This window comes from Hemiscyllium ocellatum, chromosome 1 (genome assembly GCF_020745735.1).
Source record: "Hemiscyllium ocellatum isolate sHemOce1 chromosome 1, sHemOce1.pat.X.cur, whole genome shotgun sequence".
Lineage (NCBI taxonomy): Eukaryota > Metazoa > Chordata > Chondrichthyes > Orectolobiformes > Hemiscylliidae > Hemiscyllium > Hemiscyllium ocellatum.
Genome location: NC_083401.1, coordinates 49,274,926 through 49,298,649, shown reverse-complemented (window position 1 = coordinate 49,298,649; position 23,724 = coordinate 49,274,926). Strand labels below are relative to the sequence as shown.

General features: G+C 41.6%; 1 protein-coding gene across 3 annotated transcripts in view; it reads right to left on the bottom strand.

The window, feature by feature from the left end:
• Positions 1 to 3,896: 3,896 nt before the first annotated feature.
• Positions 3,897 to 23,724, bottom strand: part of znf532 (zinc finger protein 532) — a 155,909-nt gene continuing 136,081 nt past the window's right edge. For 2 of the 3 annotated variants that reach the window (XM_060853227.1, XM_060853134.1), the window contains 2 exons: positions 15,582 to 15,729; positions 3,897 to 6,242 (listed from right to left, as the gene is read on the bottom strand). In XM_060853227.1, the coding sequence (XP_060709210.1) occupies positions 5,727 to 6,242; positions 15,582 to 15,729 (664 nt within the window). In that variant the 3' untranslated portion in view covers positions 3,897 to 5,726. The remainder of the gene's footprint in view (positions 6,243 to 15,581; positions 15,730 to 23,724) is intronic. The other variant, XM_060853316.1, reaches the window with a different exon arrangement.

The following is a 23,724-nucleotide window of genomic DNA, read 5'->3' as shown; positions in this document are numbered from 1 at the left end:
GAAGTGCAGGTTCATAGCTCCTTGAAAGTGGAGTCGCAGGTAGATAGGATAGTGAAGAAGGTGTTTGGTCTGCATTCCTTTATTGGTCAGAGTATTGAGCACAGGAGTTGGGAGGTCATGTTGCGGCTGAACAGGACATTGGTTAGGCCACTGTTGGAATATTGCGTGCAATTCTGGTCTCCTTCCTATCGGAAAGATGTTGTGAAACTTGAAAGGGTTCAGAAAAAATTTACAAGAATGTTGCCAAGGTTGGAGGATTTGAGCTATAGGGAGAGGCTGAACAGGCTGGGGCTGTTTTCCCTGGAGCATCGGAGGCTGACGGGTGACCTTATAGAGGTTTACAAAATTATGAGGGGGATGGATAGGGTAAATAGACAAAGTCTTTTCCTTGGGTTCGGGGAGTCCAGAACTAGATGCATAGGTTTAGGGTGAGAGGGGAAAGATATAAAAGAGACCTATGGGGCAACTTTTTCACGCAGAGGGTGGCATGTGTATGGAATGAGCTGCCAGAGGATGTGGTGGAGGCTGGTACAATTGCAACATTTAAGAGGCATTTGGATGGGTATATGAATAGGAAAGGTTTGGAGGGATATGGGCTGGGTGCTGGCAGGTGGGACTAGATTGGGTCGGGATATCTGGTCAGCATGGACAGGTTGGATCGAAGGGTCTGTTTCCATGCTGTACATCTCTATGACTCTATGACTCTATCTGCTTTTCACTTCCTTGTAAGTTTTCATTTTTTTATGTATATATAAATAGGTTCGTTCTAAACAGCAAAAATATCAGTCAAAACGTTTAAACAACTTCTGCCTCAAGCTTTAATGAACCTAACAGGCATTGGAGGCAAAAAAATGCATTTGATCACACCTCCGTGCCAAATTTTCATTCTTACCATGGCGGCACGGTGGCACAGTGGTTAGCACTGCTGCCTCACAGCGCCAGAGATCTGGGTTCAATTCCTACCTCAGGTGACTGACTGTGTGGAGTTTGCATGTTCTCTGCGTGGGTTTCCTCCGGGTGCTCCGGTTTCCACCCACAGTCCAAAGATGTGCGGGTCAGGTGAATTGGCCATGCTAAATTGCCCATAGTGTAAATGTAGGGATATGGGTGGGTTGCGCTTTGGCGGGTCAGTGTGGACTTGTTGGGCCAAAGGGCCTGTTTCCACACTGTAAGTAATCTAATCTAATCATTTCTGTACTGTCTTTGCAGCACTCTATTTACAACGTATGTGCAAATTTACTTTTAGTTTTAAAAAAAAGGCTCAGTATTTTTGCAAGTTATCATGATGTCAACTTTCCACATGCATCTCACTAATTTTGTGTTACTTCCACTGACTGCATTAAGTAAATGGGTACCTTCACCATAATTATGAAGAAACAAGAAAAGATCGCAAATATATTTACGTTATTAAAATTAACTCCAGGGTCCCTCACAATACTGCACTGCTGTAAAACTTCATCAATTTAAATAAAAAATCAACCACAAAATATCAAAACTGCAAGAGAACAAAAACGTTTTTCCACACATTAGCTCTTTAAATACTTTAAACATTTATTAAATGTTTAAACTCTGATAAGATTACAATTGACAAATTTTACTATCAATGACAGCAGCAAGACATGCCCTAGGAACATAACAAGACAATGGCTACATTTTTTCATGCCATTAAAGTCTACATCAACAAAAGAAATTTAAAAAAGTACAAAATTTTTATTGGACTAAACACACAAGATATAAAAGCCTCAAAAAATATGATGATGAGAAGCTTAAACTTGCATGAGGAGCAATTTACAATTGTGAAACAGAAGAGTGTTTCTTTTCCTGTATAATACTTTCTGCTCATTGCAGCCTTGTTGAAAATGTCATTTGTTACCTGCTGATAAAATGCTGTTATCTATCCAGATTGGAACTCCTTAGAGAACCCAATGATAATATAACTGATGCCATGGCATTGTCTGTTGTCAGAATCGAGACTGTGGTGATAGAAAAGCACAGTAGGTCAGGCAGCATCCGAGGAGCAGAAAATCGACATTTCGGGCAAATCCTTTCACCAGGAAGGATGAAGGGCTTTTGCCCAAAACATCGATTCTCCTGCTCCTCGGATGCTGCCTGACCTACTGTGCGTTTCCAGCACTATACTCTCAACTCCAGCATCTGCAGTCCTCACTTTCGCCGCATTGTCTATTGTCACTCCAGTTCTGCTTGAGCTTCTTGCCACATTAGCTGCAAACATTTAACGGAAGTCACCCTCCTGTTTTACTCAGCCACTGTATTTAAAAATACACTCTCTTAAAGATAACCAAGTGCAACCGAAGGGCCCAAAACATAATTAGGGAATAGGTCAATTAAAACAAAATCCACGTCAATTACAAAGTTAAACTCATTGCTATTTTGTGAGGCCCTGGGCAGTCATCTGTTCACTAAAGCTGAAAAAGATCTGGAAGAACAATCAAACAGTAACAACAAATAATGGAGATCGGATCTTATCAGTGCTGTACTGGGAATGATAATGTAGAATAATTAATCCTGCTCATAATCAATTCCCTGGCACAGTACTTCTTTATTTGAAAAAAAAACATTGGGGAATACATTCCAGGCTGGGAACCTGCATATTGTAGTAAAACATTTTGAATTCTACAACTTATAACAATCAAAATACAAAAATATAACATTCACCTATTGTGCACTAAATCCAACCGTGATATAATTCAATTTAATAATCATTCTCGGTGCTCATTTTCAAAACAGGTTTCATGTCAGACTGGCCACAATTCATTATGAAAATTGCCTTTGCAGCACTCCGTTTATAATGTCCGTGTACCAGCAGATCTGGCTTACTTTTAGTTCTGAAAGAAAGGGCTCATATTTTTTACATCACTTATCATGGTAAGATGGAAGTTAAACTACACAGCCATAAAATAACCAAAGGTACAGAATAACCAAATAACAAGGAGTCTGGCAGCTGCCGTTTCTTAAAATAAAACAAAATTCAGGTGGTTTGGAATGTTGAGTGACAAATGAAATGAAAAGGACATTATCAATGCTTTCCTGACCAAACTGCTTTGACGATCATGGTGTGCTAATTCTGTTTGGAGAAGCTTGCACTGCAGATGAAAAACCTCTAGATCTTATCCTTCAAAATACTGAATTTATCAAATTTAATTTTGCTTCTGGATGGTTCATTGCAATCTTTTTTATTACTTTAGTTCTTGCCAATATTTCTTTGGTTTTGTTTGAAACTCGGTGAAGCTTTCTTTATTTTTGAAAACTGTGTGCTATTATACCAGCTTCAAAAAGTCTCTCCTATTTTAGCAATGGGGGTGATATTTCCATTTACCACAAAATGGCAATAATTAGTAATCCCAGCTGTATGACTAAGATTGCTAATTTAATGCCTATAAGTGCCACATAAGAGACAACTGAATTGAGATCATTTCACATTGGACTTTTAAAAGTAATAAAGAAAACTGAAAATCCATCAACTCAGGCTCCACTTGAACCCAGATTCACCAGAGATAAAATACAATTTATACATATACTACACCCCAGTCCTTCCAATACTCTATCAAATCCAGGAGAAAAAAAAGTATTTGTGTCCAGCATAATGCTTGTCAGTGTATTTTCTTTCATTTAAAAACATACAATTGCTTTCTATAAGGCAACTTGGCAATGCAACAGTACTCTTTAAATATTTCCTGGCTCTTTTACAGATAGTGGTGGTGTACCACAAAATCATTACTGTGTCTTTCTCTACTCTACCCTCACAGAACAGATAATTCACGATAACCTTACTACATCTTGGAGAAAAAAAAAGCTCTTTACCAGTCAGAGGATAGAAACATTTTACTATTTAATCTGACTAGAGATGACCATCAAACTCACTTAGTAGTGGGAAGAGTTATATCAACTACAATTTGCATCCTGTAGAAATTAAATAAAAAATGTTTACTGCAGGAAAACAATCCATTCAGACTTCATAAAAATCTAGTCAAATCAGAAGATACCGTCAAATTGCTTTTCTATAATTACAGGAAAACGTTAAACTGTGCAAAATAAATCAAGACATTAGTTAATCATGAAATAAAAAATGATTATCAGTCTAATTTGGTTTCCTGCTGTCTGTCCTTTTTAACTCTTAAAGTAGAACTTTTTTTAGGCAAAATAGTGATTCTACTAGGCCAGTAAAATGTTAAGATTTACCAATTAAAGATAGCAGAAGCATTTCCACCAGCTATAAAAGCTTACTCTGGATTCAAATAAATACTGAAAAACACCACTCCTAATTTCAGTATACGGATCAGCCCATTTTCTCTTTGTTTTTCTTAGCATATCGTTGTGCAATTTTTAAAATCTTGCATTATTGCATTATTTCTTCGTCAATTTGAAGACTATTAGCTGTAATTCTAAACTTTCACCACTAGGTGACACCATAATACTGTAGGAGGCACAAGAAAGCCAATGCTTGTTACTGCGGCCTAATGTGTCTGAGATTATATTTGCATGTAAGGGATATTTGCATGCCGCATATGGGGTTTTGCAAGTCACACACGCTCGACTTATTGCAATGTAACCATTGTATCAGATTTCTAAGATATAACTTTCTTCTGGATGGCTGAGGCCAAGGTAATCAGTGCTGGACCAGTTTAGTTTATGATGGCAGTGTAAACCCATCCTTGACTTGATAAGATGAGTGAGCTGGTATTAAAAAAATTACAGGCCACCAGGGAAAACCAATAACCTTAGGCCAATCTGTCAGGAAGTGTAATGCCGCTATGCAAAATTCATATGACTGTTCTTCAATTTTTATTATTTTAATTAGTAGAATCTGAACCAGTTTGTCAGTCCAGTTCACAACTATCCGATTTCTGCATGGCAGGCACCTAGTTTTTGGTGCACAAACATGCACACACAAATATGCACATGAACAAGCACATAAGCATGCACACGTGTGAATACACACAGGCATACACACTTACTAAACACATTGCTAATTAGTCTCAAAAGACCTTCATCATTAACTGCAAGAAAACTAATACCTGTCAATATTTTAAAAAAATAAATATCAAATTGCCCACAATCATTCATTGTTTTCAAACTTGGACACCGACATACACATTCCTCCTGGGGTTATTTTCCTGAAGCCTTTTGCTTTCCTCCAGCGAAGTGAATATTTGAATAACAGATCAGTTTATCAAAGTACAATGATGATACAATACATCCCTAATTTGGTCCATCGAAAATGAACTTCTAATTTAAAAAGACAGTATTCAGATCAAGCAGCTCAAGATAAGTAAACAACATTTTAACAAAACCTGGTTAATTGAAATTCAATTCCCCTCTGTTTTTCTTTAAATAAGTTCAATGAATATCATTAGTTTTGCGATGTCGAAGACCAACTCACTACATGGTGACCAAAAGTGAGCAAGGTTTGTGATGAAAGAACACTATGTTATGCAGCATAAAAATGAAATGATTATGTATTGTAACTGTACAAAAAAAGTGTATACTTCTTCAAAGGCATTGAGCTTTTCCTTTAGTCAAATTACAGCTTAGAAGTGATGCTGGACAACATATACAAGCTGTACAGGTGAGGTGTAACAGGGGTTTGTATGACATTCTAATAAAAGCTGCAACAAGGGAAAGTTTGTCCCAATTGAAACAGTCCCTTCTGCATGAAGTCACCTCTACTGTTTGTTAATTAACTGTCATTTCAGGAGAGTTGCTCCTCATTTCTCTGATGTGCACAGACGTTTGGATTTGATGAAAGCCATGCCATGAGTCCTCATGTGTGTGTTCAAGGCTGCTTCAGTTTCAAATGTTTTGAAGCAAACTTTGCACTTCTTGTCCATCAGCATCAACTCAGCCTGACTGTCCTCCAGGCTCATTTTGCTGTCTGCCGCATTCTCGTCCCTGGCACCGTTCTGTCTGGCAACTTGCTGGGCATTCTTCATCTTGTGGACAATGAACAAATGTCTGGTCAGAGACTGGAGAGAGGTATAACAGAGACCACATTCCCTGCACTGGAAGGTGGAGCCATCAGTCTTGTGCTGGGGTAGGTGCTCTTGGAACTGAGTTACATTCTCTGTGGTGAAGCCGCATACGGCACATTTGTTAAGTTTGATGACGTTGATTTTCAGCTTCTTCAAAGGCTGAGTAATGGCTCCTCTGGGGGGTGGTCTAAGCTCCACTACTGCATCCTCCAACTTCCGCTTTGGTGGTAACGGCATCTGCAGGAAACAAGGCTTCAAGTAAAATATATTCAATGAATCGGAGGGAAATTTCAGCAGCATTCTATTTCAAACCATTGTCTTGTCAGAACCCAACTGCATTTCCTGCCTCCCACAATAATGATCAATACAAAACAAATTCAATCCATTGGTACGAGCAATGAAAATAATCTAATCTAGCAGATTGATTGGAGAAGCCAGGACTGCTTTCCTTGGAGAAACAGGGTTGACAGGAAAGTTGATACATGCATTTAAAATCATGAGGAGCCTGGACAGAACGGATAGGAAGAAATTGTTCCCATTGCTGGAGGGATGGAGAACTATAGGACACAAATTTAAAGTAATTAGCAACAAGAAGGAATGGAAACTTGAAAGTAAATGTCTTCAAACAAACAGTGATCAGTTAAGATCGGGAATGTGTTCCCTGACTGTGAGCTGGAGGCAGGTTGAATTATGAGGAAACTGGATTATTATTTGAAAAGGAATAACAAGCAGAGTTAAAGAGAAGACAGAGGATTGGCACAAGGTGAATCATTCACTCAGAGTCTTGACACAAACACGATGGGCTGAACAGCTTCCTTTTGACGCGTAACAATTCTGTGATTATGTGAAGAGTATTTCTCAGTTGAAAGATTCACTTACATCAAATAGTGACAACACACTTCTGGTGACAAACAACTACTCTGAATGAATTTGAAATCACTCCATATTATTATTTAAATAAATGATGGTCTGAGAATTGCCTAACACTGATACGGTGTTTGTGACTAGCACATGCTTCTGGTGCATCTCCATTTCTCCCCACTGAGTTTTTCTATTGAAAGGAGGAATACAACATGTTACTCAACTGCTGGAAGATGAACACTTGTTTACTCTGTTCACCCAGTGTTAGCACCAAGTTTTATTTATTCACTCATGGGACGTGGGTGTCACTGGCTGGTCAGCATTTATTGCTTGGCCTTAACTATCCTTGAACTGAGCGATTCGCTTGGCCATTTCAAATGGCACTTGAGAGCCAACCACATCGACATGTGGATCAGACTGGATAAGGATGGCAGATTTCCATCTCTGAAGGACATTAGTGAATCAGATGAGTTTGCATGATCATTAGTAGATTCCAGATTTTAAAACAAATTATTGAATTCAAATTCCTGCCATGGCAGGATTCAAACCCAGGTCCCCAGAGCATTAGCTGAATTTCTGGACTAAAAGTCTAATGATAATACCTCTAGACCATTGCCTTCTCATTTTCTTCAATGTATTCCACAACAGGGTAGATGACATGCCTCTCTTTGGTGGGAATGTGTTCATGCATATGGTACAGAGTTGTTCTTTTGACCTCCTGTTTATCGCATGATTGGCCTCTGAGAATTTCCTGAGATAGTCTAACTTACACTTTTCAAAACAGTGTGGGACTGAGACAACGAGCACAAGAAATAGAAGCAAAAATAGATCACATAGCCAGTTGAACCTGTTCCACTATTCAACACATCTGACTTCTTCTACTCATGTATGCTAAATCTCCGTAATGACGGATTCTAGCATTTTCGCACCAACTGATTTTAGACTAACCAGCCTGGAGTTCACTGTAGTTTCTCTCTCCTTCCTTTTTTGTAGAGCCGTGGTACAAAGAGTTGCTGCCAGCTTCAGTATTTGTGCCACACGAGCAGTCAGCTCCATGGTGTAATGTTTAACCATAACATTTTTAATAAACCATGGATTAAAGAAGTAAATCCATCTCTCTGCTATCAACATTGCGTTTACATTTGGAGATGCCGGTGTTGGACTGGGGTGTACAAAGTTAAAAATCACACAACACCAGGTTATAGAACATAGTACACAGAAGAATACAGCACAGAACAGGCCTTTCGGCCCTCGATGTTGTGCCGACCAGTGAACTACTCTCAGCTCGTCCCCCTACACTATCCCATCATCATCCACGTGCTTATCCAAGGATTGTTTAAATCTCCCTAATGTGGCTGAGATAACTACATTAGCAGGTAGGGCATTCCACACCCTTACCACTCTCTGCGTAAAGAACAGGCCTCTGATATCATTCTTAAATCTATCACCCCTCAATTTGTAGTTATGCCCTCTCATACAAGCTGACATCATCATCCTAGGAAAAAGACTTTTACGATCTACCTATTTAATCCTCTGATCATCCTGTATGTCTCTATCAAATCCCCCCTAGCCTTCTTCTTTCCAATGAGAACAGACCCAAAGTCTCTCAGACTTTCCTCATAACAGCTTCTCTCTAGACCAGGCAACATCCTGGTAAATCTCCTCTGCACCTTTTCCAATGCTTCCACATCCTTCCCGAAATATAGTGACCAGAACTGTACACAATATTCCAAGTGTGGCCGCACATAGCGTTGTGTATAGTTGCAGCATGATATTGCGTCTCCGGAACTCAATCCCTCTACCAATGAAATCTAACGCACCTTATGCCTTCTTAACAGCACTATCAACCTGGGTGACAACTTTCAGGGATCTATGTACGTGGATTCCACGATCCCTCTGCACATCCACACTACCAAGAATCTTTCCATTGACCCAGTACTCTGCCTTCCTGTTATTCTTCTCAGAGTGCATCACCTCACATTTAGCCGCATTGAACTCCATTTGCCAGCTCTCAGCCCAATTCTGAAGTTTATCCAAGTCCCCCACATCCTGTAACATTCTTTCAAACTGTCCACTACTCCATCGACTTTAGTGTCATCTGCAAATTTACTAATCCATCCACCTATGCCTGTGTCTAAGTTATTTATAAAAATGACAAACAGCAGTGCTCCCAAAACAGATCCTTGTGGCGCACCACTAGTAACCAGACTCCAGGATGAATATTTTTCATCAACCACCACTCGCTGCCTTCTTTCAGAAAGCCATTTCCTAATCCAAACTGCTAAATCATCCTCAATCCCATGCCTCTGCATTTTCTACAAAGGCCTACCAAATAGGACCTTATCAAAGGCTTTACTGAAGTCCACGTATACCACGTCAACTGCCCTACCCTCATCTACATGCTTAGTCACCTTCTCAAAAAATGCAATGAGGTTTGTGAGACACGACCTACCCTTGACGAAACCATGTTAACTATCTGAAATCAAATTGTTGCTTGCTAGAAGATTATAAATCTCATCTCTTATAATCCTTTCCAAAATCTTTCCTACAACAGAAGTAAGACTCATTGGTCTATAATTACCTGGGTCATCTCTACTGCTGTTCTTGAACAAGGGCACAATATTCGCAATCCTCCAGTCCTCTGGTACTAAATCTGTAGACAATGATGTCTCAAATATCAAAGCCAAAGGCTTTACTATCTCCTCCCCAGCTTCCCAGAGAATCCTCGGATAAATCCCATCCGGCCCAGGGGACTTGTCTACTTTCACTCCTTCTAGAATTGATAACACCTGTTCTTAACTAACCTTGATCCTGTCTAGTCTAATATCTCATATCTCATTCTTCTCCTCTACAATATTCTCCTTTTCCTGAGAGAAAACCAATGAGAAATGTTCGTTTAGCACCTCTCTGATCTCCACAGGGTCCACGCTTAACTTCCCACTTCTGTTTTTGACTGGCCCTATTCCTACCCTAGTCATCCTTTTATTCCTCACATACCTATAGAAAGCTTTAGGGTTCTCCTTTATTCTATTTGCTAAAGACTGCTCGTGTCCTCTCTTTGCTCTTCTTAACTCTCTCTTTAAATCGTTCCTAGCTGATCTGTAACTCTCCATCGCCTCATCTGAACCATCTTGCATGATCATCACATAAGCCTCCTTCTTCACCTTAACAAGAGATGCAATTTCTGTGGTAAACCATGGTTCTCTTACCTTATCACTTCCTCCCTACCTGACAGGGACATATCTATCAAGGACATGCAATATCTGTTCTTTAAACCGGCTCCACATTTCAATTGTCTGCATCCCCTGCATTTTGCTATCCCATTCTATGCAACCTAATTCTTGCCTAATGGCATTATAATTGCCCTTGCCCCATCTATAACTCTTGACCTGCGGCATGCACCTATCACTAAACTAAACGTCACTGAATTATGGTCACTCTCTCCAAAGTGCTCACCTACAACTAAATCAGATACCTGGCCTGGTTCATTACCAAGCATCAGATTCAGTGTGGCCTCCCCTCTTGTCGGCTCTTTGACATACTGTGTTAGGAAACCCTCCCATACACATTGGATAAAAACTGATCCATCCGATGTACTAGAGTTATAGCATTTCCAGCTGAAACATGTGCTGGAAAAGCGCAGCAGGTCAGGCAGCATCAAAGGAGCAGGAGAATCGATGTTTCGGGCATAAGCCCTTCTTCAGGAATGAGGACGGTGTGCCAAGCAGGCTAAGATAAAAGGTAGGGAGGAGGGACTTGGGGCAGGGGCGTTGGGAATGTGATAGGTGGAAGGAGGTTAAGGTGAGGGTGATAGGCCGGAGGTGCAGGGGGAGGCAGAGAGGTCGGGAAGAAGATTGCAGGTCAATAAGGTGGTGCTGAGTCCGAGGGTTGGGACTGAGAAAAGGTGGGGGGAGTGGAAATTCTCAGTCCCAACCCTCGGACTCAGCACCATCTTCTTGACCTGCAATCTTCTTCCCGACCTCCACCCCGCCGCCCCCCAACCCGCCGGCCTATCACCCTCACCTTAACCTCCTTCCACCTATCGCATTCCCAATGCCCCTGCCCCAAGTCTGTCCTCCCTACCTTTTACCTTAGCCTGCTTGGCACACCCTCCTCATTCTTGAAGAAGGACTTATGCCCGAAACGTCGATTCTCCTGCTCCTTTGATGCTGCCTGACCTGCTGCGCTTTTCCAGCAACACGTTTTTCAGCTCTAATCTTCAGCATCTGCAGACCTGACTTTCTCCTTATTGCATTTCCAGTCAATGTTGGGGAAGTTAAAGTCCCCCATAATGACCACCTTGTTCCTTTCACTCCTACCCAGAATTTTGCCAATCCTCTTTTCCACCTCCCTGGATCTCTACGGAGGCCCATTAAAAACTCCAAGCAGTGTGACCTCTCCTCTCCTGTTTCTCACCTCAGTCAACACTACCTCAGTAGACGAGTCATCATCAAATGTTCTTTCAGCCACTGCTATATGATCCTTGACTAACAAGGCCACATTTTACTGCCTTGCCTGTTCTTAATGAAAAATCTAAATCCTGGAACCTGCAACATCCATTCCTCACCCTGCTCTATCCATGTCTCCGAAATGGCCACACCATCGAAGTCCAGGTACCTATCCATGCTGTAACTCACCTTCCTTATTTCGGATACTTCTGGCGTTGAAGTATACACACTTCAAATCACTTCACTGTCTGCCAGCACATTCCTGTGACTCTGAAATCCTGTTCCTATCCTCCCTACTCTCATTCTCCTGCACTGCAACTACACCTCAAGTTCCCATCACCCTGTTGAGCTAGTTTAAACCCACCCGAATAGCACCAGCAAATTTCACACCCAGGATATTAGTGCCCCTCTGGTTCAAGTGATGATCATCCTGTTTGTACAAGTCCCACCTTCCCCAGAATGAGCCTCAATTATCCAAGAACATGAAACCCTCCCTCCTGCACCATCCTTGCAGTCAGGTGTTCAGCTGATATCTCTCCCTATTTCTTGCCTCGCTATCATGTGGCATGGGTTACAAACCAAGGATAACAACTCTGTTTGTTCTAGCTCTCAGCTTCCACCCTACCTCCCTGAAATCCTGCCTTACATCCTTATCCCTCTTTCTACCTATGCCGTTGGTACCTACATGGACAACGACTTGAGGCTGGTCACCATCTCCCTCCAGGACCCCAAAGATATGATCTGAGACATCACGGACCCTGGCACCTGGGAGGCAACAGGTTGTTCATTCCTAACAAACCTTCTATCTGAGCCTCTAACTATTGAATCCCCAATGACTAACACTCTCCTCCCTTCCCTCCTACCTTTCTGTGCCAGAGACTTGGGCCCCACTGCATACCCCTGGTAAGTCATCCCAGCCAGCAGTATCCAAAATGGTATACATGTTTTTCAGGGGAATGACCACAGGGGTTCCATCCACTGACTGTTTTATCCCCCCTTCGAACAGTCATCCAGCTTTCTTCATGCCCAGGAGTAACACAGCGCCCGAGACCCGGGTTCAATTCCCGACTCAGGCGACTGACTGTGTGGAGTTTGCACATTCTCCCCGTGTCTGCATGGGTTTCCTCCGGGTGCTCCGGTTTCCTCCCACAGTCCAAAGATGTGCGGGCCAGGTGAATTGGCCATGCTAAATTGCCCGTAGTGTTAGGTAAGGGGTATATGTAGGGGTATGGGCGGGTTGCGCTTCGGCGGGTCGGTGTGGACTTGTTGGGCCGAAGGGCCTGTTTCCACACTGTAAGTAATCTAATCTAATCTAACTACTGCCCTGTAACTCTTATCTATCACACCCTCTGCCTCCCGAATGATCCGAAGTTCATCCAGCTCCTGCTCCAGTTCCCTAACACTGTCTTGGAGAAGCGAGAGTTGGGTGCACTTCCTGCAGATGTACTTGGATGGGACACTAATAGCGCCCCTCACCTCAAACATCATGCTGGAGGAACATTGCTCTCCCTGCACTGCCATCCCTGCTAGCCCCCTTATCACAAAGTAAAAAAGAAGAGATGCTTACCTGATGTGTCCCTAGTCTTTAAGGTCAGAGGAGCTGATTATAGTCCAACAGGCTTATTTGGAAGCACTAAATTTCAATATATTGACATTGAAATTGTATTTTTTTAATATATATTTTCAATTACATCACGTTGTAATCTTTTGCTATCTGTGTCTTATGGTCTTATACTGCACAACCACCTAGTGCTTTGCAATGAACCAGACTTTATAAAAGATCTTAAAGTAAGGGAACCCTTAGGAAGCAGCGATCATAATATGGTAGAGTTCAGTCTGGAGTTCGAAAGAGAGAAGGCAAAATCGGATGAAATGGTGTTACAGTTAAATAAAGGTAATTATGAGGGCATGAGAGAGGAACTGACAAAAATAAACTGGAAGCAGAGCCTAGCGGAGAAGACAGTAGAGCAAAAATGGCAGGAGTTTGTGGGTATAATTGAGAACACTGTACAGAGGTTCATCCCCAAGAAAAGAAAGATTATCCGGGGAGGGATTAGACAGCCATGGCTGACAAAGGAAGTCAGGAAATGTATTAAGGAGAAAGAGAGATCCTATAAAGTGGCCAAGAGCAGTGGGAAATCAGAAGATTGGGAAGGCTACAAAAACAAACAGAGGATAACAAAGAGAGTAATAAGGAAGGAGAGGATCAAATATGAAGGTAGGCTAGCCAGTAATATTAGAAATGATAGTAAAAGTTTCTTTCAATACATAAGAAACAAACGACAGGCAAAAGTAGACATTGGGCCACTTCAAACTGATGCTGGAAGCCTAGTGATGGGAGATAAGGAAATAGCAGGAGAACTTAACAAGTACTTTGTGTCAGTTTTCACAGTGGAAGACATGAGTAATATCCCAATAATTAAAGGGAGTCAGGAAGCTGAGTTGAGTATGGTTGCCATTACAAAAGAGATAGTGCTAGAAAAGCTAAAAGGTCTTAAAACTGATAAATCTCCTGGCCCCGATGGGATACATCCTAGAGTTCTGAGAGAGGTGGCTGAGGAAATAGTGGAGGCATTGGTTGAGATCTTTCAAGAGTCACTGGAGTCAGGGAAAGTCCCGGATGATTGGAAGATCGCTGTTGGAACCCCCTTGTTCAAGAAAGGATCAAGACAAAAGATGGAAAATTATAGGCCAATTAGCCTAACCTTGGTTGTTGGTAAAATTCTAGAATCCATCATTAAGGATGAGGTTTCTAAATTCTTAGAAGAGCAGAGTCTGATTAGAACAAGTCAACATGGATTTAGTAAGGGGAGGTCATGTCTGACAAACCTGCTGGAATTCTTTGAAGAGGTGACAAGTAGGTTCGACCAAGGAAACCCAGTGGATGTGGTCTATCTAGACTTCCAAAAGGCCTTTGATAAGGTGCCACGCGGGAGGCTGCTGAGCAAGGTGAGGGCCCATGGTGTTCGAGGTGAGCTACTGGAATGGATTGAGGATTGGCTGTCTGACAGAAGGCAGAGAGTTGGGATAAAAGGTTCTTTTTTGGAATGGCAGCCGGTGACAAGCGGTGTCCCGCAGGGTTCAGTGTTGGGGCCACAGCTGTTCGCATTATATATTAATGATCTGGATGAAGGGATTGGGGGCATTCTAGCGAAGTTTGCCGATGATACGAAGTTAGGTGGACAGGCAGATAGTACTGAGGAAGTGGGGAGGCTACAGAAGGATCTAGACAGTTTGGGAGAGTGGTCCAGGAAATGGCTGATGGAATTCAACGTGAGCAAATGCGAGGTCTTGCACTTTGGCAAAAGAATAAAAGCATAGACTACTTTCTAAACGGTGAGAAAATTCGTAAAGCCAAAGTACAAAGCGATCTGGGAGTGCTAGTCGAGGATTCTCTAAAGGTAAACATGCAGGTTGAGTCCGTGATTAAGAAAGCGAATGCAATGTTGTCATTTATCTCAAGAGGGTTGGAATATAAAAGCAGAGATGTGCTACTGAGACTTTATAAAGCTCTGGTTAGGCCCCATTTGGAGTACTGTGTCCAGTTTTGGTCCCCACACCTCAGGAAGGACATACTGGCACTGGAACGTGTCCAGCGGAGATTCACACGGATGATCCCTGGAATGGTTGGTCTAACATATGAGGAACGGCTGAGGATCCTGGGATTGTATTCATTGGAGTTTAGAAGATTAAGGGGAAACTTAATAGAAATTTACAAGATAATACATGGCTTGGAAAGGGTGGACACTAGTAAATTTTTTCTGTTAGGCGAGGAGACTAGGACCCGTGGACACAGCCTTAAAATTAGTGGAGGTCAATTCAGAACAGAAATACGGAGACATTTCTTCAGCCAGAGAGTGGTGGGCCTGTGGAATTCATTGCTGCAGAGTGCAGTGGAGGCCGGGACGCTAAATGTCTTCAAGGCAGAGATCGATAGATTCTTGATGTCTCGAGGAATTAAGGGCTACGGGGAGAATGCAGGTAAGTGGAGTTGAAATACCCATCAGCCATGACTGAATGGCGGAGTGGACTCGATGGGCCGAATGGCCTTACTTCCACTCCTATGTCTTATGGTCTTATGAAGGAGCAGCACTCCGAAAGCTAGTGCTTCCAATTAAACCTGTTGGACTATAACCTGGTGTTGTGTGATTTTTAACTTTGTAAACCCCAGTCCAACACTAGCAACTCCAAATCAGTATTTTTTAATGTTGGTTACAGGTAAGGATACATTGAAGTCTCCACATATTAAACAAATTATAGATCCCAATACATTGTTACGCACCTTGTTCTCTTCTTTCTTTAGGGATTCCATTATGGTTGTCGGCTCTGGCATCTGTGTCATATCAGGATTTTTAATACCATGCATAAGACGAATGTGTTTCTCCAGCATAAACCTTTTGGTAAACGTACGTTTTGAGTCTGGGCAGTTCCTGGAAAAACAACAGACATGGAAACGTAAACAAAATGTTACATAGTGCAAGCACTCAACAATGTCTCATTATTAGAGTGTTCAATCTCTATACAGGTAACCAAACAAATTGTTCTCACTAACCGCTGGAGACTGTAGTGATTCTAATTTGGTCTTTTGATCAAATCCAGCAGTTCTCGAGTGGGACCAGATATAAATAATTCAGCTATCAAGGAATTTGACTTGCTTGCTTTGGTGAAGAGAAGACTTCAAGATGATGTAAGAAAATATTAAAGAGTATGAAGAAGGTTAACCAAATTTGTAAAGACAAATTATTTGCCATATGTAAAACTCAAAGAACAGGAACACAGGTTAAAAATTAGAGAGTTAGAAGCAGCCCCTTTTCATCTAAAGGGCAACAGAATATGGAATTTGTTATAAAACAGATTAGATAACATTCTTAGAGAGGAAAGGAATAGAGGGATATTTAAGAGATGGGATTGTGATCACTCAAACATTCTACCATCTACATCCAGAGTTACTCCACTGACATTTTCTACGTTGTATGGTGTCTAGACTTCTGAGATCTCAAAATTTTATTCACGTCTGCATTAATATTTCCTTGCCACAACGTCACCTCCCAATCTCCCCTTCCACACAATTTCAGTTCATTTAAATACTCCCTACCTCCTCCTCATCAGAATAATTTCTCTTTCTTAACTCATGGCTGCCTCTAACTTGATATTCACCCTGATACGTTTTATCCAATCATCTGCTATTGATTGTTTGCCTTTACTTTCAAGCCTTTGATCCCTACTAATTGTGATTAATTTTCCACCTCCATTCTTTCCTTTAAAAGCCAGCTGCATGGTCTCAAGTTCAAAGGTGGTGGATTAGTATTCAGTGAGCTCACAATTAGCTATATTGACCAATCCAAATCTGCTTAGTCATTTCAAAAAAACTGTCTCCCTATCACTTCCTACAAATCTTTAAATTACTCCGGGACTGCTCCGTATCGAAAGCATGACTGCAAATTTGTCTCTTTCAATATGATCTATATTCACCAGTATGCATTCTCCACCTGATGTGTTATGTATGAGATCCTCAAGAAAACTTCTCGTTTTGAAAATTGAGCTCAATGAATAGCTCCCTGTTTTACATTACAGAATTCCCTCATCCACCGCCCCCCCCCATTCACACTGCCACTTTGTGCCCTCCTTTCCGATTTGCTCATCACCTTCGACCTGCTAAGTGACTGGATAATATCCTTAAGGTATCAATTCTTTTGCATCCGGCCCTCAGGGTATTTCATGGAATACAGGTGGTATCCAACTGAGTTAGTAGGCAACTGGATATGAAGACATGATGTAGGGTCAAACTTCAATGATGTATTATTAGGACACTATCTTTTAGATGAGATGTTAAATTGCAGATCCCTCTGTCTCAGTACCATATTAAAGAAGATTAAAAGGATGTCCCACTTACACATCTAACAATTATTCCTTATCAAATCAAATGAATTAGCCACTTCTGTCAATACGCGACACAAGATCCCAGATGCCCTGATAAGTGCAATGCTAGCAATTCTCAAGAAGGTCGACTTAAACCTACACCAAGTATGTTCACTTATCACTCCATTACTACTTCTGGATATGTCCTGTCAAACCAGCAGGACAAAGCCAACAAAAATCATGACACATTGGTTTTGGAAGGGAGTTTTCTGACCCCATGAAGTCTAATGGCACCAAGTCAAACAAGGCCAATAAACAGAGTGTCTGCTCCCAACAGATTCAAGATGGTGACCACTAACCATCCGTAAATGCATATTTTCAAACATTTCCACAAACCACTTCTGTGATGCTGCGATGCATTCTTCTATTGAAGAATCCTAACATCTATAACATTCGCTTTGCTAAACATTGTCCATAAATGAGGAGGTAGGATGCCTCCAGGAGAGCAACACCACACTGGCAAAGCAAATTGCTCAGTTACAATATCAAACCAAAGGAAAAGCAGCAGATTTTAACTTGGCATGTCTGCAATGGGCCAATTGATATGCACTGATCCCAAGTGACTTTAAGGTGGAAAATATCTAAGAAATGCTACCATATATATTGCTGCTTACTGATAAGAAGTTCCTCTCCAGGCTACATACTGTTTTGCCCCAGAATTATATTACTATTACTTCATTGATATCAGTTTAACCAGGAGTACACACTTTTCAATAGCATGTTAAGTGTAGCTACACCAGATGAACTGCATTGTTTTAAGAGAGCAGCTCAAAACTACTTTCTCAAGTCAAATTTGGATAGGCAACAAATGCCAGCCTTGCCAGTAACAATAAAAGAAAATGAAAGAATTTGCTAACTTGTAGTAATTTCAATAAGGCTTCAATTTTAAGATCCTTGTCCTGGTCATTAAACCTTTCCATGCCATCACACCTATCTCTAATACTCATTTGACCAAGTGTTTGATTATCTGTACAGATATCTCTTTCTGTGGCCTGGTGTTAAATTTCTTTTAAATCAATAATGCTCTTATTGACCTATCCTATTCCTTTATAAAGCCATTATATAAATATTAGTTGCTGTGATTGAATTGCAATGGTCCTATGTGATTATCTGAAAACTTTGCAGAACTAACATCCTTCTGAATGCAGACTGGAACAGCAAAAGGTCAGACTGCAGAACATACAGATTCTGGTCTGGCCAGAATTCACTTGGGAGTCTTTGACTCAATTTGCTTTACTGATGGACAGTGAAAAACTGATGAAAACCAGGAAGGGTTTACTTTATATTATTTACAACCAAAATAGCTTAGTCAGACAGAAATAGCCCATTCTCTAACAGAACAGTGGGGGATATTTCTATATCATTTTCAGTACTTTGAAGAATCATTCATGAGTAACCAGATCTTTCAGAAATACACATTGGAGCAAGTACTCATTTCCTCTGTCACTGCAAAAACAACCTTTCGATTTTGCTCAGTATACATCATGTGGATTGCATAATAAACTTAAAGTGTAGCTGCATTCTGTGCATTAAGTGAGAGATATTTGGTTTGGATTCACTGTAACTTTAACAGCAAATATGCAAGCCTAACTGTGAGGATATATATGTGAAGGGAGGTCTTAACAAATTCAAAGCATTCTTCTGGGTAACACATCCTGGGTGAAAGTGAAGCAGACTGCAATTATCAAAAATGGTTCTTTAGTTTGGAGATGCATGAATCAACAAGTATTTGTGATCTGACGCCACTACAACAAATTAAAGGTACGGCTTTTTATGCCATCCCACTGATCAAAACAGCAGCAATGCAAGTGACCAAAGACAAAAGGCCAATATATTTTATCATCTGTACCGAAATGCAAAAAGCTTCTAAACCACTTCAAATGGGTAGATTAATAGACTGAAATAAATACACACATTCGTTTTTCCCCTTTTTAACCTTTTATTACTGTCAAGACTGTAAATCAATGCATTTATACAAAATCACAAAAACATTTCAGCATTACTGTATTTAATAGAGAATTGGGTCGATACAGCCTTCTAAACAAACCTTGCTGGATTGTGTACAATTTCAGTGAAGTAAAGCACTATGGCTGTGCTTTGCAAATTATTTTCCATTGTGATTAATTTTAATCCACTGTCACATTCTCAATCACATCATTTCTACACTGGCTCTTCAAATGAGCACCTTAACCCAATGGTATTCTGAAGGTGATAGGCCGGAGTGGGGGTGGGCGCGGAGAGGTCAGGAAGAAGATTGCAGCTTAGGAAGACGATGCTGAGTTCGAGAGATTTGACTGAGACAAGGTGGAGGGAGGGGTGGGGGTGGGGGGGGGGGGGGGAATGAGGAAACTGGAGAAATCTAAGTTCATCCCTTGTGATTGGAGAGTTCCTAGGCAGATGATGAGGCGCTCTTCCTCCAGCCATCGTGTTGCTATGGTCTGTCGATGGAGGAAACACCTCTAGGACACCCGGACCAACCAACCCAATCACCCCGTGGCTCAACACTTCAACTCCCCCTCCCACTCCACCAAGGACATGCAGGTCCTTGGACTCCTCCATTGCCAGACTATAGCAACACAATGGCTGGAGGAAGAGCACCTCATCTTCCGCCTAGGAACCCTCCACTGACAAGGGATGAACTTAGATTTCTCCAGTTTCCTCATTTCCCCTCCCACCACCTTGTCTCAGTCAAATCCCTCGAACTTAGCACCGCCTTCCTAACCTGCAATCTTCTTCCTGACCTCTCCACCCCCACCCCCACTCCGGCCTATCACCCTCACCTTGACCTCCTTCCACCTATCGCATTTCCAATGCCCCTCCCCCAAGTCCCTCCTCCCTATCTTTTATCTTAGCCTGCTGGACACACTTTCCTCATTCCTGAAGAAGGGCTCATGCCCGAAACATTGATTCTCCTGCTCCTTGGATGCTGCCTGACCTGCTGCGCTTTTGCAGCAACACATTTTCAGCTCTGATCCCCAGCATCTGCAGTCCTCACTTTCTCCCAATGGGATATTTTCCTGATATTTTCCCCTATTATTTCTATTTAAATAATCCTCCAAAGTCCTTTTGAATGTCTCAAATGGACCTGCCTCCGACACATTTGTTTGTTTTGCAAATCACTGTAAATCTGTGCCCTCTTGATCCTTTTACCAATGGGAATGGTTTCTTCCTATCTGTTCTATCCAGCATCTTTCATAGTTTTGAAAATGGCTGTTAGAATTTTCTCTCAGCCTTCTTCTTTCGAAAGAGAACAGTCACAATCTCTCCAATCTATCTTCTAAGCTGGAGTTTCTTATCCTTGGATCAATTCTTGTTAATCACTCCTGCAGTCTTTCCAACACATTCACATCCTTTCCTCAGTGTGGCCCTAAGAAATGGACACAAATTCGCTAAGGTCTAACAAGTATCTTGTAAAAAAATTCAACATCACCACCTTGCTGTTATACTCATGACCTTTTCATTAAGCTGAGGGTGCTGTGCGCTTTATTAATATCACTCTCTATCTGTCCTGCAATCTTCAATATCTGGACACATATATGCACTCTCCTTTTGCACCCCTTTTAGAATTAAATTCCTCATTTTATGCTTTCTGTCCATGTTCTTCCTACCAAAATGCACTACTTTACATTTCTCTGCATTGAACTTCATCTGCCATCTATCATCCACTCCAGCAACTTATTTATGTCCGTTCGAGAGAGTAAATGTCCTCCTCACAGTTTGCAGTACTTCCATTTTTCTTATCATCTGCAAACTTTGAAATTGTCCCATGTACATTAAGATCTGGATCACTCACACACATCAGGATACACAAGGGTCCCAGATGCAACCCCTAAAAACTCCATTATAAACTTCCTCCAGCCCAAAAATATCCATTGACCATAACTCATTGCTACTTATAACTCAGCCAGTTTTGTGTCCACATTGCTAATGTCCCTTTTAGTTCAAAAGCTATAACATCCTTCATGAGGTGGTTGCATGGCACTGTATTGAATGCCTTCTGAAAACTGTTCAAATTGAACATGATCGAGGATGCCAGCAGTAACTTCACAAAGGCCATCAACGCCTTCAAGCACGAGGGTTTGTCCCTCCTCAAATTGAGTTGCTCACATTAATTTGTCAACATTCTCCACCTGCTTTATAATGACAATACACGCTGTGAATGTTAGCAATGGAATCAACACAGACCCAATACGAGTGAAAACTGGCGTCAAGCAGATTCAGGTGGCCAATTCCTGCTCCGAATTCTTGTATTCTTGTGCTGGACTCTTGTGTTCCCACCTCCCTCCCTCAACCGACTCATTGAGCAGTCTCTGCCTGAACTCCACTCCACCACTCACTGAGCAGCATCTCTCCCCAAGAGCAACTCTCCACTCAGTCAGCAAGCCCTCTCCCATTTGTTTCCTCAAAATGTGCTTTCTGTATTCTGCCAGCCCCACCTCATTTACTCAGCAGACTCTATTTCCAACAGACCCTCCTTGCCTAACTTGCCAAATCTTGCAGAAGTTAGTGCAAAGCTTCCCCTCTCACTCTCTCCAAGCTTGGCTCAGAGACTGGTCAACAACAGAGTGTGCCCTTCAGCTGAGATAATCGATGGCAGCCAGATCCGAGCTGATCGGAGGCTCCTTTGGGCCACGCGCCAAGGCTCTCACTACTGCAGGTTGAGACTGTCTGCCCAACTTTGGCTGCTTTGGGAGGCAGCAAGTGGGGTAGAGGAGTTTGAGAAAAGGTGAAAAGGGCGGAATTTCATTATCCAAAAGCTGGAATTCTGGCACAACTGTTTCAACCCTCAGGCAGCCTAATTGCCAGTTTAACAGAAATAGAAATGCATCTTCTACAGCAACCCCGAAAGCATACTGAAAATAGCTTTCATTTCTCCAGCACAAAGTTGTTCTTACTTGGAGACAAATAGCATTTATTGTGCTTGTTTGGTCACCAAATTTGTTTAGTGGGTCTGTTGTCTGTGTCAACAATCCTGCTGTTTCTTTACCCCAGAGATGAGCAACATTTATCGTGATGATTGTGTCATCAAATCTAATTAGTGTGATTGCTTTTCATGGCAGCAGAGGTCTAGAATGTTAGAGGCCATCAGTGCTCTGCTGATGGAAACATGCTGATTTTAATGAGATCCTTCAGGACAATTACACTGTTGCTAAAATTTAGTGACAGCTTGGTGCAGGAAAAGAAACATGAAACTTGTAACCTGCGTAAGGTACAAAATACAATCAAAAACCATGAGGAATACAGAAGGTTTAGAGGGGAGCAATAAAAGCACGTTAAAAAGTGGGAAGGGACTTGCGGCCCACTTAAAGCTGAATCCTGAATTCTTCTATAGGCACATGAGTAACAAAAGGGTGGTAAGAAGAGGAGTAGGGCTGTTTAGAGACTAAAAGGGGGACTTGCACATGGAGGCAAGAAGCATAGCTCATATTAATTGAATTTTTTGCATTTGTCTTTGCCAAAAGAGGTAGATGCTACCCTTGATTACAAAGGAGGCATCTCTGTCATTAAATGGTTCAAAATTAATAAGAAGGGAGTGGTGGATAGACTATAAGTACCTAACATGTGTAAGGCAGTTGGACTGGATGATAAGCATCTGAAAGTACTGAAGCAAGAGGAAGTGGAAATTGTAGGGCCAAGGGCCATCATCTTTTAATTTTCACTAGACTCACAGGAAGTACCAGAGGACTGGAGAGCTGCAGGCATTATACACCCTTGTTCATAAAATGTTGTAAAGGGAAGCCCAGCAATTCGGCACCCTGACCTGGGCATCTCGACTCCATCACTAATACTGTTTTTAAATGTAATTGATGCATTGAGCAGGGGGTCAGCTTCAGAAAGGAGGAGCAGCCTGGCTACTGCCAGAGGCAAAAGCAGATAGCAGCCATGATGGAGGCTTGTCTCGCTGAACATTACAGGGACTTGTGATTGCAGCCAAATCAGCAAAATCAACCTTCCTTCCACTGACTCTGTCTACACTTCCCACTGCCTCAAAAAAGCAGCAAGCATAATCAAAGATCCTTCTCTCTTCCATCCGGCAGAAGATACAAAAGTTTGAAAACATATACCAACAGATTCAAGAACAGCTTTTCCCCGCTGTTATAGAGCCATAGAGATGTTCAATATGGAAGCAGACCCTTTGGTTCACATCAGCCATGCCGAACAGATATCCTAAATTAATCTAGTTCTACAACTCTTCTTACTCATATACCCATCCAGATGACTTTTAAATGTTGCAATTGTACCAGCCTCCACCACATCCTCTGGCAGCTCATTCCATACACACATTACTCTCTGCATGAAAAAGTTAGCAGACTTATGAACAGATCTCTCATACATAGAGAGCTGATCTTTCTCTGCACCTTCTCAGTGGCTGTCACACTATAAAGCATTCTGTTTTATTATCCTGATGTACTTACGTAAGGTATGATTTATCTGAATAGCACGCAAAACCATACTTTCCACTGTACACTGCCCACAATAATTAACCAAATCAAATCATAGCAGGT